This window comes from Aristolochia californica, unplaced genomic scaffold (genome assembly GCF_029961685.1).
Source record: "Aristolochia californica isolate CCGP_79_NKW_82.1479 unplaced genomic scaffold, dmAriCali1.0.hap1 SCAF_10, whole genome shotgun sequence".
Taxonomy (NCBI): Eukaryota; Viridiplantae; Streptophyta; class Magnoliopsida; order Piperales; family Aristolochiaceae; genus Aristolochia; species Aristolochia californica.
In genome coordinates this window covers 35,033,087-35,051,882 of record NW_027181771.1, presented here as the reverse complement: position 1 = coordinate 35,051,882, position 18,796 = coordinate 35,033,087, and the positions used below count along the sequence as shown (strand labels likewise).

The window sequence follows — 18,796 nt, the reverse complement described above, 5'->3', positions numbered from 1 at the left end:
ATCCTTGCATGATGGTGGCTCCTCCCTTTCATTGTTGGCTACTCCTCTTGTTAACCAGTGTGATTCAATCTGGTTTAACAAGTTCAAGTTTTCTAACTTTGCTTTTGCCTTTTTTGGTCTAAATTTATATTTCTATTATTAATTAAATTGAAAAACATTAAAATTTAAAAAAACTTAATTTAAGAAAAAAGAAAAACAATGAAGAAAAAACTAGGGCCCTATACTACAATTGATAATTTGATATCTCATCCATCTCAGTCGACTGCAGACTCCGATTAACCAACTGCTTTCGCGGGAAAGTTATCTTGCGTAACTTCTCGCTGCTCATGGTTGTTCTCAATTTCTTCTCGCTTCACCATTTCAACGACGACACCGGATTTCGTTTTAGCCCACAGGCATCTTTCCGTCCCCGGGACATCTCCTCTGAAATTGTCACATGGTTGCGCCGTCGACGACATTGAATAGTCATCGAGCAGCGAATTTTTCCTGCCACAGTTCTCTTCTTTATCTCAGCCATGGCTTCAAGGCTCGTTCTTAGACCTCACTCTTTATTTTTTCTGTCATTTTCTCCTCAAACTTACTTTTTCCCAGTATCAATCTCCGTGAAATCCTCTGTAAATCCTCTATTTTCCTCTTTTTCTTCAACCTTGAACCTTACCCTAGATGGAGGATTACCTTACGGACCTTCTCTTCGGAAAGGGCGAATGCCGACAGAATTACCAATGCCCGTCGAGGAAGAAACTGAAGCGCAATCTCCGGGCCTGATTGATTACAATAATTTTGTTCGTATATTTGATGTTGCCGCAATTCGGGTTCCCGCAGATCAGTGCTTCGCCTTGGAAAGCCGCCTTAGAGGGCACCTGCTAAACTGGCCCCGCATTAGAAATGTTGCTCGGGTTCCTGGCGATGAAATGGACCCGGAGTTCAGGGACATACTTGCTGGAAGTTCTGACGAATCGGAGGAAGAAGAGAGAATTTCAAAGTCTTTGAGCCGCCGAATTTATGGAAAAGCTGATGGGGATGGCGAACCATTACCTCCCATTTTGTATAGAGAGAAACTTTCGAAAACGTTTAATTGTCGCGGCTTTTTGAAATTTAGAAATCTGGCAAAGATATCTCGGCCAAAGAAGAAGAAGAAGAAGAAAAGGGTGGATAAGGATGGAAATACATGTGAGAGACAGGAGAGAACTGGGAAGAATGATTTTGCAGTAGTGGACGTTGTAGAAAATGGAGACGAAAATGACGATTTTAGCAGATTGCTTGGAGCGAATTTCAAGGGAACGAGGTGGAGGACTTCAACAAGATTGTTACTTTTGGATGAACACTATGCGAATAAAGATGTAGAAGCGTTACCTCAAGCTGTAAAGGTGGCTGTTTAATAGTGTGTGAGTTGCTTCTGGTTTTTATTTCACTACACTGTGTTTCGATGTTGACTCATATCCATTTGTCCGTTGTTGTCCCTTGTTTTTCGTTGTAATTCAATAAAACTGGAAGTAAAAGTAACTGAACATTTCAGAATTCGGCATGGTTTCCCTTGATCGGCCAGCCAATGGGTGCTGACATATCTATCAGCTAAATGACCTATGCTTGGTTTCAAATATCTCGCATCTGTCAGGATTACTAAAATGTTTAAAAGAGTGGGTGAGTTCATAAATAGTATTTGTGTTCGTATTTGTGGCCGTGGAGGGGTCCCTGCAATAAGCCAAGCTAATTCAAACTATTAAACACAGTTTAAAGGCAAATAACTCATATTACTTACTCCATGCCTCACAATTTGCTTTTGTCCATGTATTATGTTCAGCATTAGTTAAGGATTGATGGATTCATTGTTGTTGCTTTGTGTCTCTGTGAGTCAGGATATTTTTATATATTTCAGGTTTCAAAGGTAATGCTCGATCTTCTTTTTTATATGTACAGGCCATCCTAAATGGAGATCCATTGCAAGGTGGAACCTTAGCGTGTGAACTTGTGCAATGCAGGCTGACTCTATTTTATAAGTACTGGCAGACAAATGAGGTAAACAACTTCCAGAAACCTCTTAATGTGTATTCTTTACCTAGTAGCTATGGGTACTGATAGAACCAAAATCATGGAAAGGAACTTAATAATTTTTCTGATATTATATTCTTTGTCTGCCTCCCATTTCATTGTTTTAATTGTGTTTGTCATTATCTGTGAGCCAATTTGTTCCATCCAAGCTTTTGCAAAGAACAATCCTTTAGTTTGTTTTAGTTACTTTTTTTTTATCAACTATATGTTAAAGACATACAGTAACTCTGTTTTACTTCCAGATTTTAGAGGAATTGTTGCCTGAAGGTATGATTATTCCTTCAGCTTTTGAAACTGTCGGACACATTGCACATTTGAACCTCAAAGATGAATACCTTCCTTACAAGGAACTCATTGCCCAGGTATGAGACAATGCTACATTTCTCAAATTTTATGTTATGCTTAAATATTTGGATTTGAATTGTTTGATTTATGGAATCAATTTTTTCTCTTTAGCCGAGTAACTAAGTATTTTTTCTTAAATAGGTAATCTTGGACAAAAACAGGCCAAAGATACAAACTGTTGTTAATAAGATTGATTCCATTCAAAATGATTACAGAACTATGCAGCTTGAAGTTTTGACGGGAAACCATTCTCTTGTAACTACGCTTGTTGAGAATGGAATTCATTTCCATGTTGATTTAGCAACAGTGTAAGTGTTCATTTTGTACTGTTAAAAATTGATATTACTGAATTTTTTCTTGTAAGAATATCTTATTAGATAAGAATACCGGAAAAGGGAAAATCCTAGATTGGTCTTGGTTCTGCCATGGCACTGAATTATAGTGGTATGATTGCATTTTCTTTATTGTGTCAATTAACTGTCTCGTGTGCTAAGGTGGGTCCATAAATTCCTCCTAAGGCAGGTATTGGAACTCAAGGCTTGCTACCGAAAGGCAAAGGCTTGTCAACAGCTTTTCAGACAAAGATGTTGTTTGTGAGTTTTATTTTGAATTTTTTTGAACTTCAGTGAGTATGAGGTGCTTAAAACTGTTGTCTCTGTTCTTGAATATAACATGAGATGATTTTGTAACAGGTGATGTGTTCTGTGGGGTTGGTCCTATTGCAATATCTGCAGCAAAGAAGGTGAAGCATGTGTATGCAAATGACCTGAACCCTTCTGCTGTTGAATATCTTGAACGTAATGTAGTTCTTAACAAACTTGACAGAAAAATTCAGGTATGTTCAGTTCCCTTTTTGACTAATATATGGCCCCACCAACTTCTGTTTCTCGCAGTTACTAAATTCTCATTGGTACTAATGGAGACAATTATGCTCTGTTCTTTTCATAATTTTTGACCAACTGTTTTATTTCCTGGTTTTAACATTCATATTTCTATGATACGTTTGCATGTTTTGGGATTTGGGTGCTGATAAATTTCTAGGGATTATATTTAGGTCTTCAACATGGATGGAAGTAGGTTCATAAAAGCAGTATTTCCCAGCCAACGATCTGAGCCTATTACACAAGTTGTTATGAATTTGCCAAACGATGCTGCAGAATATTTAGGTATCTACATCCTTGCTCCGTGATACACACGAATTTCTGAATCTAGCATTAGTGCTTTTCATTCTAAATGCCTTTTAACTTCTACTTACCATGTTAATCTTTTTTCTTTTTGATCCTTTCTGGAGCTGATTTTATGACATTCCCACTTTAACATAACTTATGACCATAAATGGATGATGTTTTAAGCATGAAGAAAAGAATTCAGTTCACTTTGATTGTAGATTTGTTTGATTTGCAGTTCTGTATCACTCTGAACTTTTGCCATGTAGTAGTAACTCTCAGCCTGCCCCGACTTTCCTCTATCATCTGTAAATGTAGTGTATTTCCAGTGCTTGATGCTTTCCAAGTGCAGATGCATTCAGGGGGGTATTTCGAAAGAAGCAAAAAGCCATCTTGCCAAAGATTCATGTCTATGGATTTTCCAAGGCACGAGACCCTGAACTAGATTTTCAAATGGTACTCTTTTCCAGTTCTGGAGAAAATTGTGACGATCATTTATTTGTACTATATTCTTTTACATTCTATGTCAACTGATTCATTGCTCCAACCATTGCAGCGGATAAGAAGAGTTCTTTTTGAAGTAGCTTTTGATATCGAGATGCATAGAGTTCGGCTTGTTGCACCTGGGAAGTGGATGTTGTGTGCATCATTCATCCTCCCGGATGCTGTAGCGGTTGCCCATGAAGTTTAACAAAGTGAATCTCCATCTTTTGGCCACAACGAAAGCTAGCACATCTTCAAGTGAAGCTTAGGAACTGGGAAGTATTTCATAAAGTTCATTCTTCCAGTTACATCCGACTGGTAAGTTAGAAAAACAGGATTATCATTTTGAAAGGAAAATAAGTGTAAACAGTCTTCGCTAGATAAGCCATTATGGGACAAGGCATGAAAAGCGAGGTTTTCATCCAGGAAGATCGAGAATGGTGGCTCTACCTCTGCTTCCTAATTTGTCGTCTCTAGTTGCTGAGTATTTGGAGTAGAAAACCTACTGTGCTATTATAGAGATGCTAGGAAAGGTTTTCGCTCTGCTCTCCTGCTTCAACAAACTCGATGCTAATCGAACTGTAAAAATTAGCCTGGTAATCCAATTTCTCCCAGCTTTCACTATTAGACCCAGAGAGGTTCAGGTCGTTTGATAACGCTGATTGTGTTTCTAGACCAAGAATGGTGAAGCTCGAAAGCTTTTTGGATTTTTACGAGCAATCTAGAGTGGGGACCAAAGCAAAAGTGCCCCAATGAAAGAGACCCACTTCCCATTTGTGGCTTCGATAATGTTGAAATGTATAGCTGTGTAGCGTGATCGGAGGAAACTGTATAGCGTGATTGTTTCCTCCGATCCCATGATTATATTCTTGATTTTATTCCTTGATTTTAGGATCTAAATTGATCCTAAAATCAACTTGTAATATATTATAAATAGCTTCCTAACGGAGAAGAATAAACTCATCAGAAAACCATTTGTTCAATCTTTGTTACTATTTTCGATTCTCTGTTTTTATATGGAATCAGAGCAGGAGAATTATCCTCTTTTCCGTCGCAGAAAATCGAAGCTAAGTGCTCCTGTAATCGCCGAAGGAAGAAAAAATTCGTCGGAGTTGCAAAACTCTGTTTTTTCTGCAACTCCGTATTCCGGCTGTCCCGACGCCAAAAGAACGTCGCCGATGCCCGACGACGATCGCTGAAGACCGAAGACAACCGCTGACGATAGTTCCACCTTCCCGTTATTACTGTCGATCACCACTGTCGCCGAGGGAAGCCGAATTGCCGAAAGAGAATAGAGTTCTCTTACGACGGTCCTGTAGTCGGAATCACGTCGCCGACGAGTGCCGACGAGCGCCGACGACGGCACCACCACCCTGTTCCGACTGAAGCTGACGCTCCACTGTCGTTGCCGAAGACGAAGACGAAGGTATTTTTTAACTTAGGAACTACTGTTCCTTTATTTTTCTTGCCGACCCAGACCGGCGGGTCAACCGAATCGGACCGAACCGGTATAAACCCGAACCGGATTGGACCAGCACTGGAGGAGCGGACCAGAATTGAATCCGCCCAGATCGTACCGAACCGGACCAGATCGAACCAGACCGGACTAAACCGAACCGGAACGGATTAGAAAAAAATAAAAAATTTCAGATCGATGGCCACCATTACAGGTGCATCCACCGAACTTATCCCATCACCACAGATTATAGTCCACCAAGATAATTCTGCGTTTCCAACTGGAATTATCCTCGATGAGACCAATTATTCATTATGGTCCCAACTCAGGGAGATGTGAATTGGCGCACGTAACAAAGCCGGATACCTCACCGGCGAAACAAAAAAACCAGCATCTGGTGATGGTAATCTTGGAGCATGGATTACTGAAAATCAAATAGTCAAAAGTTGGCTTATTGACTCTATGAGTCCATTGTTCATGCAGCTTTTTATTCGCCTCTCCACTGCAAAGGAGATATGGGAAGCAGTATCAAAAACATTCTATGATGGATCCGATGAAACGTGTATATTTGAGCTGAACCAGAGATCTTTTTCTACCAACCAAAATGGTAGACCGTTATCCACATACTACAATGAACTGGTTGCTATTTTCCAGGAGATTGATCATAGAACTATATCTCAGGAAGGAACAGTCAAAGGGCTAATCCAGTTGCACTCTGCAATGGCTAAGCTTCGGGTTCATATTTTTCTCAGTGGGCTTGACTCCGAGTTTGATCAAGTTCGTGGAGAAATTTTGCGAAAAGATCCCAAACTTGATTTGGAGAGTACATATGCATATGTCATACGCGAATATCAACAGAGACAGACAATGGGGAGCTATCACCCAGTCTCCGAGAACTTGGCGATGTTGGTCAACCAAAACCGACAAGGATCTTCAAGCAGTCGGAACCCTCAATCCTCTGGTAAAGGTAACAATCGTGTATGTATTCACTGTGGAGAAAAATGACATTCACAACACCGGTGTTATGAGATTATTGGCTATCCGGAGTGGTGGGATTTCTCGAACAATACCCGGAACAAGATTGCTGGGAAAGCTATGGTGACATCCACGGAAGATAATCAGGAGCTACCTACTGCAAATGTTGCCCATCCAGGTATTCTCGCTAATGCATTAGTATTTTCTGTACATTCTAAGAATAGACCTTGGATTATTGATACAGGTGCATCCGATCATATGACAAGGGATCCCAGTCAGTTACAATCCATCTCACCTTCTTCACAATCTGTTATTTCAACAGCCAATGGTAGTACCTCTCCTATTACTGGGGAAGGATCTGTTATATTATCCAATAATCTGACATTAGATACTGTCCTTGTGGTTCCCTCTCTTGAATATAACCTGTTGTCTGTTAGCCAAATTACTTCCACTCTTGCTTGTACTGTAACTTTTTGGTCCTCATTTTGTGTCTTTTAGGACATTCTAACCCGAAAGATTCTTGGTTATGGTGTTAGACGGGGCAAACTCTACTATTTGGAGTTGACAGAGAACGAGGGATCGAAAATCAGTCAGACAAATCAAGCTAGCAGTGAAGATAATGCTCAAACAGCTGTATGGTTATGGCACCGACGATTAGGCCACATTTCCTTTGGTTATCTTAAGAAATTGCAACCTCAACTTTTTTCAGGTTTGACTGATGTGCATTTTCATTGTGACACATGTGAATTGGCTAAAAGCCACCGTATTGCTTATTTCCCGAGTTTGAATAAAAGTTCTGAACCTTTTGCGGTTATTCATTCTGATGTTGGTGGTCCAGCCAAAATTCCTTCTATTTCTAGAGCTTGCTACTTTGTGACATTTATTGATGAATGCACTACAATGATTTGGGTATCTCTGCTTATCCAAAAAAGTGATGTGTGTCTAGCATTTCAGAAATTCCATACAATGATACATACTCAATACCAAAAGCAGATTCGTGTTTTGCAATCTGACAATGGTATTGAGTTTGTTAATGCTTCTCTCGAAACTTTTCTGACCACTCATGGAATTCGTCACCAGACTTCTTGCACCTATACTCCCCAACAGAATGGATTGATAGAAAGAAAGAATAGACAACTTTTGGAAGTAGTGCGTGCCTCTCTCTTTGGCATGAATATGCCTCGATTTTATTGGGGCGAAGCTATCACATCTGCTGCCTACCTCATCAATCGAACACCTTCTAGAGTACTTGATTTTCAAACTCCTCTACACAAGCTGCAATCCCTGATTTCAATTCCCCATCTTCCGAATCTTGAACCCCGAATTTTTGGGTGTACCGCTTATGTTCATATCCCAAAGATCTTGCGAAATAAACTTGATCCATGTGCCAAGCGATGTGTATTTGTTGGCGACTCTGATTTTCAAAAATGATATCGGTGTTATGATCCACACACCAACAAGCTCCATGTGACTTTAGATGTCTCCTTCCATGAATCAATCCCTTATTATTCAGGGGGAGTTTCTTGGACATCTCATCAGGGGGAGACTTCAAATGTTCCACATGAAACTAACAGAGATGCTGAAAGAGGTGCCGAATTTATTGAGTTAGAAGCGATGAATGAATTTTTTAAGTGTCATGATGTGCAACAAGACTGTGATTCTGTAATTTCACTTGAAGAACCCCCAGAGTTGCCCCCGTCTGCACCAACAACTGAAGAATCAACCCGGAATGTTCCTCCTTAGGTAAATACGAATCCTATGTTTGATGAGTCTAATGAAACATGTCTTCCTACAGAAAACATAACCTCTAGATATCCACAAAGATTGAATAGGAGAGTTCCAAAAAAACAGTATAAACCTGATCTTGAAGCCAAGACCAAATACTCAATCTATAACTATGTGTCCTCCCATAGGTTGACTAAATCGTATGCATTTACTGTTGATCAATTATCCAGGGTTTCTATTCCTAGTAATGTGCAGGATGCATTAGCTGATCCAAAATGGAAAAAAGCGATGAACGAAGAGATGGAGGCTCTACAAAAAAATGCCACTTCGGAACTTGTTCCCCAACCTAAAGGAATAAAAACAATTGGATGTCGATGGGTGTTCACATTGAAACTCAAACCGGATGGAAACATTGACAGATATAAAGCTCGGCTAGTTGCAAAAGGATATACGCAAAGGTATGGGATAGACTATCAAGATACTTTTGCACCAGTAGCTAAGATCAATACAATTCGTATTCTTATATCTATAGCAGCAAATCGAGACTAGCATCTGCAACAATTTGATGTTAAAAATGCCTTCCTCAATGGAGACTTAGAAGAAGAAGTCTACATGGAACTACCACCAGGTGTAAAAAGTGGTTCTTTGTCTCAAGGTAAAGTTTGTAAATTGAAGAAGTCATTGTATGGGCTGAAACAGTCACCTAGAGCATGGTTTGGGAGATTCTCGGCTACAATGAAGGAGTTTGGTTATAAACAAAGTAACTCAGATCATACTTTGTTTATAAAACACAAAGAAGGAAATGTAACAACATTAATTGTATATGTTGATGATATGGTCGTGACAGGAGATGACCCAGGTGAAATGCAAGCTTTACAGGAGTATTTAACTACTAAATTCGAAATGAAGGATCTCAGACAACTTAAATATTTTTTGGGGATTGAAGTTGCAAGATCAAAACATGGAGTCTTCCTTTCACAGCGAAAATATGTGTTGGATCTTCTAGCCGAAACCGGAATGCTTGATTGTAAACCAATAGAGACGCCCATGGAAATGCATCATAAACTCGGAATTCTTCCAGATCAAATTCCAGCAGATAAAGGATGTTATCAGCAATTAGTTGGAAGATTAATCTACCTATCCCACACAAGGCCCGATGTAGCATATGCAGTAAGCGTTGTGAGCCAGTTCATGCATGCACCAAGTGAAGAACATATGGAAGCAGTCTATCGGATCTTGAGATACTTAAAAAGTGCTCCAGGAAAAGGTCTGTTATTCTCAAAAAATTGTATCTCTAGTATTGAAGGGTATACAGATTCTGATTGGGCAGGTGATCAGACAACCAGAAGATCCACGTCAGGTTACTTTACTTTTGTGGAAGGGAATCTTGTCACTTGGAAAAGCAAAAAACAGAAGGTAGTATCAAGATCAAGTGCTGAAGCTGAATTTCGAGGTATGGCTCATGGTGTATGCGAGTTGTTATGGATACGGAATATACTGAGAGACTTAGGGATTGAATACGACAAACCTATGAATCTTCACTGTGATAACAAGGCAGCTATCACAATTGTACAAAATCCAGTTCAACATGATCGCACTAAACATGTTGAAATTGATCGTCATTTCATCAAAGAGAACCTCGATGCAAAGATTATACAATTCCCCTTTATTCAATCTGCGAGTCAGATAGCTGATATGCTCACGAAGGCAGTATCAGGGAAAACATTTTATGGTATAATTGACAAGTTGGGTTTGACTGATATCTATGCACCAACTTGAGGGGGAGTATTGAAATGTATAGCTGTATAGCGTGATCGGAGGAAACTGTATAGCGTGATTGTTTCCTCCGATCCCGTGATTATATTCTTGATTCTATTCCTTGATTTTAGGATCTAAATTGATCCTAAAATCAACTTGTAATGTATTATAAATAACCTCCCAACGGAGAAGAATAAACTCATCGGAAAACCATTCGTTCAATCTCTGTTACTATTTTCGGTTCTCTGTTTTTACAAATAATGAAGCTTGACGACGGCAATTCTGCTAATTAGTGTATCTTAGTTCAGATCCAATTCATCTTTCTTCTGACTCTTTCCTCTTCCGTCCCTACTCTCATGAAAGTTCTTCCTTCCAGCACTGCTTTTGGCACCTCTGGCTGGAGACCGTTTCTCTCCCTCCCTCTCCTTTCCATAATGACTATGCCCCATCTCGGCCATTGTTCCGATGGTTCCCTTTTGTCTCCAGAAGTGAGAGAACAAGCATTGAAATTCAAGTCGAGATTTAACACCCATTTTGCCCACAAAGTAGATATCCTTTACAGAAACTGCACTAGAGAGAGAGAGAGAGAGAGAAACCAGTTGCTTCAAACATCTGTACATTGTTACCTGAAGTAACAAGAGACCCTCTATTACTGTCCCTTCTTAAATCTTAACAGCATGCTGCATGGGGCTTTTCTGGTAATCCATGACAGTGACAACTCTCTGGGACTAAATGAAGAGTTTTCCAGAAATGAGGACCAATGAGATTACCCTGCTTAATCATCTCCACAACCCTGTATAACCCTAACATTTTATCTGATCCTAGGAATTTAATTAGTTCTTCTCTCTTGGTAAGCTTTAAATTTTCTCTATAGGTGCCCTTAGCTTGAATAGCTTAGCATATCCTTTCCCATATTCTTCAATATTGAACCCTGCAACCATTTGGAGAAAACTTCACCAGTATAAAACTTCCACGATTCAGTTCGTTCTTCAGCAAGTGGAGATTTTCTCGCTCCAGCGTATCCTAATTCGCGTCTTTGTATATAAGATTCCTTGATTGCTGCAAATCCATGCAGGTAATACATCTAATTTAGGGTTTACTCAAGCCATAAAGGAGAGGACCACGTACCCGTAAAAGCCAACTGAGGGCTTAAATCTGGAGCTTGCGCATCATATTCAAGTACCTCCCATGCTTTCCAAATGCATCTCTCCTTTACTCCACGTCAAGATCAGCAAATGGCCAAAACAGTAGTTTTCCGTTCGTCTTTATCCCCTTCTTACAGGACTGCCGGAAAGATCACTAAAAATCTCCATCAGATCGGACAGAAGCACTCGTTGTTTTCTAGTTGCTCACAGTCATAATATCCACGCTCTCGGTCGTACTCGTACATGATTCTCTCTCCTCTCCGTCTGTGCCACTCACCGGAAATGGATTTCGTTGGATTTACTGAGCTCTGCGTCGACTAGTTTTCCGCTTTATTTGTTACCGGTGCATGGTAGTGGTCCCCATTCGATTGTGAGATCTCAGTGGCGGTGGTGGTGATGGTCCCCTACCGGTGGAGTTATCCTTCTCCGGCAGCGGCACTGCCAATCATTCCGTGCAGAGAGCGATCCAGTCTCTAGACGACCCGAATCCCAGTTCTGTCGGCCTTGAACCGGAAAGCTCCATCCCTTTGCTTCTGACACGTGTTCAGGCCTTTTCCGCTTCACACGTGTCGACTTAATGGGAGGTGGAGACTGGTCGCTTTTTCCCAGCCGCCAATGATCGTACTCGAAATCATCGCCTTTGCCGCGTCAGATTCTCTCCCGGTAAATATAACCGACCGGCGGCGACCACTCAGTACTTGTATGAGCCTTTGGTTCGATTTCTCCCGTATAACTCAAGGAAATTTTGTACTAGTTGATTATTAGTACTGATTTTTTATTTTTATTAAGCTTTTCACTTTTTATGTTGGACTAGTTTACTCGGATTTTTTAAACTAAGTTAAAAAAGAGAAATCAAATTACAAGAAAAATAAGAAAAAATTTTCTCACCCTATTTAAGCAAAGAAAGCCCTCTACAAAACATGACTTTGAAACACCAGTTTTTGCTAGATTATTCAAAAGTGAACCATTACTTAAGTGACCCATACGTCGGCTATTTTCCATTGATGGTGGTCGCCGGTTACAACTTTACGATTTTCGTTGATTTGGTGATCTCTTTTGATGGAGAGGAGGTTATAAAAGGGAGTCTAGTTTACCAGAGGTATGCTTGAATGTTGTCATCGACGAGCCTCTACGATAGACGAGACAACGCCGTTCACTCTGTTCGCCTGAGATGAAGACACCAAACGCCGGAAATTGACGCCATATCAGAAGGTATATTCATGAGTTTCAATTTATGTTTTTATTGAGAATTTCATGATATAAAGATCATACAAAAACAACTTCATTGTAGTTTTGTAAGCGTACACCGATGAAGCACCCTCCTTGCATTCAATTTAGAACTATGAATAACAAGAAAAAATTTAACTTCCGCATAATTATACATTGTTTTATCTTTGACTAGTTGATTGGAATTTTTATTGCGATAATACAAGTTTATGATTTTTTATTTGAACAACAACTCGGGCACGAGTCAACTCAATACAAATCGAATCTTTAACGTCTTGTTTCAAATTTGAAAAAAAAATTAATGAGATTAAACGTATGAAAGATTCGAATTTCGCTAATTACAATAAAAACTGCAAATACAACTAAGCATATCTGCAAAGCTCGAATATTTTTATGAGCTAATTAAATGAATGAAACTTATTCACGTGCTATTCGGTATCCGTTTGGAGCAGATAAACATGTGAAAACTTCTTCTGTGGGTCTAAAACACTTGTGAAAACTTCTTCGGTGGGTCTAAGCCGGCACAGCCAGAAAATACAGACAAGTATTTGGTCTGGTACAGTGGGTCGTGGAACAGATTACACGAAGGTTTACCTCCAAGCGGATGCATGTCCATAATGTCGCTTCCCCTCTTTGTGAACCTGGTACAGAGCCTACTATGAAAAGAAACGAAACGGAAGGAGAGAGAAAGGAGACAAAATGAGATCCCCCCAAAAGCATGGCTTTTAATATGAGACGAGCTGCTCAAATCTAAAAAACCTCATCGAGAGCCTCTCCTCTCTCTCCCGCCTCCTCTGTAAAGACATACTTGTTTGGGCTTCTGGGTTGCTCTGTGAACTCCATGTCGACACCGTTATATATCTGGTCTGCTTTGAACAGGAAGTTCGAACAAGAGATGGAAAAGGCTCGGCACCCGGCTCTTGATGCAAAACTTGAGGTCGTCAAACGGAAAGGCAAGCGAGTTGGAAAGTCGGCCAATCCGCCGCGGAAGAAAGAACCGCAAAGAGGAATGGGCGTCGCGCAGCTTGAGAGGCTGAGGTTAGAGGAAGGATGGAAGAAGATGACCGAAACCGGTGAAACTCAGGTTCAAAATGCGATGTATCCATTCCCTTTCTCTTTTTCTGATCAGCCTCAGATCGCCGCGCCTGTGTCCCGGCCAACTCCGATAAGGTACACACTTTTTAACGGCTCTGCCAGAACTGCTGACTGCCCATCTGCAGCTTATAGCGCCAGATCGATGCCTTCCGAGCACGTTTCGATGGATCAGCTCGGTGCTGCGGCGTTGGAAGCGAGGTTTGAGCACCGTAACATCGTCTCGGCGGCGGAGTCAACGATAGAGCTCACTTCAATTCCAAAGACGCACTGCTTCTCCGGTAGCTGCGAAGTTTGCTCAAAGGTGCGACAGGTTTAAGTTTCCGTTAGATTTTCCTGCGCTTCTTTGGTAACCTGATCTTTTTGCGCTTCGATGGATTTTGTTGCCGTGTCTGTATGCAGAAGAAGCGTCCCTACGCCGATGATATAGCGTTCCAGGGAAACAGTCGCAGATCGGTGGGATACAATAAGGACGGCTGCCACTTCACAGATAGGAACTTGGGGAGTCGGAGGACCGCTGATGGAGAAATCGTCGATTTCGGTGAGACACGAGAAAGGCGTGCCTGTTATTTCGGAGCGCATGTTCATGCGGTAAAAACCCTAAACTTGATTTTTCTTCATTTTATTTTTATTTTATTTTATTTTTTCATTTTATCTTGCTCCTAGGGAGGCGGCCAGCAGACTGTGAACGAGACTGATGCTGCCTTTCAGACAAAAAGCAGCTTTGTGGGAGAATGCCAAGCAATGAAGTACGAATTCGTCAGTGGATCTTCTGCTGGACATGAAGCCACGAAGGGTGAAGCTTCCTCCTCGCCCTCGGCTTCTTCTTTCCTGGATTTGAATCTAAAGCTATCTTCCTACTAGAGTTGGAAAGACGAACTCTGTGCTCCTTCCCTCCGTTTTCGTGCCTCTCTCTCTTGCATGCATTTGATAGCTTAACAAGGCACACAAAGTACCTTTCATTCCGAAATAATTTCGAGAGTCAAAAATGGTTTTTCGACATTTTGTCCTCGGTTCGCTATCAAGAGATAAGCTCTTTTTGGTTTACTCGGTTCTTAATGTATCCTTCAGAAACTAAAGTTTTCGGTTTGGCTTTCAGAAGCCTTTGTTTGGCTTCCGTTGCCTCTTTATTATAACAATGTTAATCCTTTAGTTTGAATGGAGACGTGAAGAAATACAGGCAAGCAGAAGACAAATTATCTCGAAGGCGTCCTGCAATGAGAACAGGTTATGCTTTTGTTGTTTACTGTAGTGGCATACAGAACTCGCTATTTCAAAAAGCAGATTCAAACAGCTAGCTTGCTTGAGATTTGGTCAAGAAGTATTCACAGCATGATGCGAAACCGAGAAATGTCTCCTTTTCCTGTCCTGCTACCCAAACACTAGTCCATATCCCACACAGGTCAGATCCTTTAGTGCACTCTTGAAAATACATTGAGATGACTCACTCTCTTCCCTTCCGCTGATCAGCACCAAAGTCTGTGCTATGACGATTATGGAAGAGTTTTAACAATTGAAGGACGATCTAGAGCAAATTGTTACTCTCCCAGTATTATGATCGTAGGCACGCTGTTCGTCCCATGGTTTACTGCCCGCCCTGCAACTCTTTCCTTGTCTGGACAAGTCAGTTCGCAGACCCCAGTCCAAGCAACTGAAGCTGATCACCTTAGTTCTTGAAAATAATAATAATTTTTTATAAAAAAATAAAAATATATAAATAAAATATTATTGCAATTAGTTTCTATGAAGTATTTTTAAAGTAAGGAAACAAAACAGGTTTTACTTAAAATAAAATAATTAAAATTATGAGAAAATCTATAATAAATTTTAGACATCAACTTTGACCAGCTGAGTTTCTGAGTTTCAGTTTTGATCAATTACTGCATCTTCCTAGTAACTATGACATACATCGAATTGAAAATTATTGCATTCCTGCAAGGAAGAAAGCCCTTTATTCTCAGCTAATGACTTCCCCGTATTCAGTCCTGAGTCTTAAAGGAACGACAAAAAGATAACTCTGATTCGGCTAAGGATAGAAAATGCACAAAAGTAAATTATTTCGACAGCTTTTCAATTTGGCTGAAGCAATGGAGGCCTATGGTTAATTACACTTGCTAGTTTTGCTCCTCTTTTAATGGGAGCTCGGTATAAATTATCAACTCGGAAGTCCCTGCACCCTAGTTCTTGCAACCCACATATATATTCTGTATCTAGCTTTTGCAGTACAGACCGACAATTGGGTGGCATTACGGGGTATTATCATCCAATGACGGATGAAAGCCAGTTTTGGGTAAATTTTAACCTTTCCAGGTGAAAGGGTCTGCTAGCTTCCACGGGTAGGACTGCTGGCTGATGGAACCAAAGGCTCTGCTTGCTTCACATCTATATTCCACGAGTGATCAGCACAATTGTCACCGTTTTCCGTGCAAGAAAGATCGGGAGATTTGGTGGTTGTGGGGAAAGAATGAGGGTGAAGCTCAGAAAACGCCTTACTTCCTTCACCATAGCTTCCTATGCAGATTGTATCACCTCGGCCACTCCAAAAGCCATCTCTGACATTGTTAATCACCAATGTTCTTGACTCCTGCTCAATACAGCCAAATCACAATTAGCATAGGTCTATTCAACAATAAGAGCAACCAATAAAAACTTGTTTCTGAAGCTTTTGCACCCAAACAATGGAAAAGAGAGATCCAGAAATGAATGGTAACATTAACTTTAAAACAGAGAGAAAAGTGACATAACAACAAACCTGGCATAATGTACAACAGGGGCATACAAGATGGTATACACAATCATCCAAGGAACTGTCCTGTGCCTGCAGGAAGTAGGGAAACAAACATGTGCATATATCGATAAGCGGACGACCCAATAGCAGAAAAATAACTTTTACAATATAATCCCCAGATACTATGAATAGTAACTCAAAATCTTCAGAAAAGGGAAAGGATGCATTTTCAATTTTATTGATAATGTCAGGCAGCTCAAACTTGTTAAATTCAAACCAACAAATAATTAAGTAGCATCACTGTCATCATGGGGGACTTGTCACCACTATGTTGGGGTTGGCTAATTGTGGGTTCAAATTCATTTGCCAATACTAAACAAAAGTTTTAGCCAGGTCCATCAGTCTGACTACAGGTTTGCTGTGTAAGTAACAAAGTAGCATCAACAGTAAGCTAATGCTAACTGTGTAAATAACAAAGTAACATCAACAGTAGCATACCCTTATGTTAAACTGCTTCCTAATCTCTGTCCGGAAAAGGCCAAGATATGCCGCCAGTGACATGGTGAATGCAATTGCCAAGTAGAGAAAGCTATACCGCTTGGTAATAATGAAGAAAACGACGTTGAGAAGAGCAATTACAGCAAAACCAAGATATATAGAGCCCTACAGGACAAAACCAGAATTTAGTATATACATGGCAAATCAGAACACAAGCACAGAAAGTGGTGCTCAAATTTAGAGCAAGAAATGACATGTAATCTGGATCCCACTTCATATCTTGTATATATATGAAGATACTGCTTGCTTCTTTATTCATTTAGAGTAGCTAAGTTGTGCCTAGATAGAAGACTTTCAGGCATTCAATTGAAATAGTTTAGTTTTTAGTTTCATCTGCTCGTTTATTGCCATGTCCTTGGACAAATTCCAAGCTATAAATTAGTAATTGTTCACCTGAACAAAGCAAGACCCGAAGCCAGCTCTTCCCATATTCTTCCCAAATCTATAGCACGGACAACTGCAAAATATAAAAATGCATAGGAACTTAGCAAAAGCTTCTGAAAAGAATAGATTAACAGACTTGAGCGCTTCTTAAAGTTCCTGATAGGAAGCAAAATAAACATAAAGAGTACTATTACACCGAGCAAACTCTTACCACCTATAGAAAGCAACGAAAATCATTGAAAAATTAGACCGAACCTCTTTCCTTTAATTCTGTTCCTCGTTATATTTTATAACACAAAAACGCATTCATGACACAAGGAAATGACCCTCGATACATACTTTCCGGTTGGATCTTGAACACCAATATAAAACACATCCGTAAAAGCCACAAATTGCAGCGAGAGGACCCCAGCTTCCAATTTCCCATTTTTCTCTTCCAAATTTAGAACACGAGAAACACCAAAAACCAGGCTCGACAACACTGAAACATCCTCCGCATATTGAAACCAGCCAAAACACAAAACATAAAATAAAATAAAATAATTAAACAATTAAACAACGTACCACATCGTTTCAATAGCAATTGTCCTATCTTCAAAGCAGTCAAAAACCTCCCCCTCCCACATCCTCTGCACTCCGCTGAATCCCCCTCCACTCTCATCATCATAATCCCTCGTTTCCCCCCTCTTCCCCGCCAAATACCCCTGCGTCTGCAAAGCAACCGAGGTACAAAGCAGATCAAAATCCAACACGGCCATTCCTTCCGGCAATTCCTCTTCACCAGCACCCCCATTACCTCCCGCCTCTAACATATCTGCGTCCGCCATGGGAAGAGACGCTACGCTAGGGTTAGGGGTCTCTTGGCAGGCTCTGTCTCCCTCTTTGAGAAGAAACCGAAACTTATCCGCTTTATTTAAAAGGGCACCACTGTCATACACGAAAGCGCCCTTCTATGGAGGGCCATCGTGCGGCAATTTATACTACATTAGCGCGGGAGATCCAGGAGACCTATGATGTGACGAGTCTGGATTCCTGATTTGGAAATTAGACTTGCTTTGGAACTTTTAACTGTTCAAAAGCGCTCGTGGGACCCGCTTACTTCCATCGGGTGGTTCCGGTCTCGCCCGCGTGAAAAGTAGATTCTTCGTCGACGGCTGGGACTCTGTGTTCTGTCCTGTTGAGAATTTTTATTTATTTTTATAATAGACTAGATTTTCTTAAAGAATTTATGGGGTTGTTTTGGGAATTCTAAAATTGGTGAACGAATTGCTTGGACTAGGAAGTGAGCGGAGAGACGGGGAAAGTGCGCTCGAGAATTTCTTCTCCAATTCTCTTCGGCGACCATCACTCTCACTATCCAATCACGAATCTGCCAATGAAGCAGTGGCGGCAATGGCGGCGGTGGCGGTCACGTTAATCTCATCCACCGATTATCCTCATTTTTTTCGTGATTGTTGAAGCCATTATTTCTTCGATATTTAATAAATAAATAAATTGATTTATATAAAATTATGTTTTTTTTTACATTTAGTTCCTAAAATCAAATGCATATTTCAATAAAGATTATATTCTTCCAACAGTAACTTGTTTGTATACCTTTCTGTCCTAAAAGGTCGGTATTTTAAAATTTATTGGTTATGTGTTTAACATGTCTCGAGTTCTATTCCCAAGTGGAGCGTCTATGTGTGTTTTAATCCCTAGCATC

The 18,796-nt window shown here is 40.4% G+C and overlaps 2 protein-coding genes across 4 annotated transcripts; one reads left to right on the top strand and one right to left on the bottom strand.

Annotated features, from left to right (window-relative positions):
• Nucleotides 1-279: 279 nt before the first annotated feature.
• LOC137942611 (tRNA (guanine(37)-N1)-methyltransferase 1-like) lies at nucleotides 280-4,506 on the top strand. 3 transcript variants are annotated; one of them, XM_068788319.1, is made up of 9 exons: nucleotides 280-1,367; nucleotides 1,918-2,016; nucleotides 2,292-2,411; nucleotides 2,536-2,702; nucleotides 2,917-2,987; nucleotides 3,087-3,229; nucleotides 3,449-3,560; nucleotides 3,913-4,016; nucleotides 4,117-4,506. In XM_068788319.1, exons 1-9 carry the CDS (start codon nucleotides 516-518, stop codon nucleotides 4,249-4,251), a joined length of 1,803 nt encoding a protein of 600 aa, XP_068644420.1. In that variant the 5' UTR covers nucleotides 280-515; the 3' UTR covers nucleotides 4,252-4,506. The 3 variants fall into 3 exon arrangements, with proteins under 3 accessions (XP_068644420.1, XP_068644421.1, XP_068644423.1); XM_068788320.1 differs by lacking the exon at nucleotides 3,449-3,560 and having other exon boundaries at nucleotides 4,117-4,204; XM_068788322.1 differs by lacking the exons at nucleotides 3,913-4,016; nucleotides 4,117-4,506 and having other exon boundaries at nucleotides 3,436-3,554.
• Nucleotides 4,507-15,385: 10,879 nt separating this feature from the next.
• On the bottom strand, nucleotides 15,386-18,010 carry LOC137942757 (uncharacterized). Its single transcript, XM_068788499.1, has 5 exons — nucleotides 17,656-18,010; nucleotides 17,101-17,164; nucleotides 16,648-16,812; nucleotides 16,174-16,239; nucleotides 15,386-16,005 (listed from the first exon to the last, which is right to left on the bottom strand). Exons 1-5 carry the CDS (start codon nucleotides 17,916-17,918, stop codon nucleotides 15,745-15,747), a joined length of 819 nt encoding a protein of 272 aa, XP_068644600.1. The 5' UTR covers nucleotides 17,919-18,010; the 3' UTR covers nucleotides 15,386-15,744.
• Nucleotides 18,011-18,796: the final 786 nt, after the last annotated feature.

Bases quoted from the DNA above. Each gene is read 5' to 3' on its own strand.
- LOC137942611 (XM_068788319.1), top strand. From the start codon at position 516: ATGGCTTCAAGGCTCGTTCTTAGACCTCACTCTTTATTTTTTCTGTCA. The intron at 2,412-2,535 runs GTATGAGACAAT...TTTCTTAAATAG, and splicing joins ACAAGGAACTCATTGCCCAG to GTAATCTTGGACAAAAACAG. The intron at 3,561-3,912 runs GTATCTACATCC...TTCCAAGTGCAG, and splicing joins CGATGCTGCAGAATATTTAG to ATGCATTCAGGGGGGTATTT.
- LOC137942757 (XM_068788499.1), bottom strand. From the start codon at position 17,918: ATGGCGGACGCAGATATGTTAGAGGCGGGAGGTAATGGGGGTGCTGGT. The intron at 16,813-17,100 runs GTGAACAATTAC...TTTGTCCTGTAG, and splicing joins TCGGGTCTTGCTTTGTTCAG to GGCTCTATATATCTTGGTTT. The intron at 16,240-16,647 runs GTATGCTACTGT...TACTTCCTGCAG, and splicing joins GGAAGCAGTTTAACATAAGG to GCACAGGACAGTTCCTTGGA.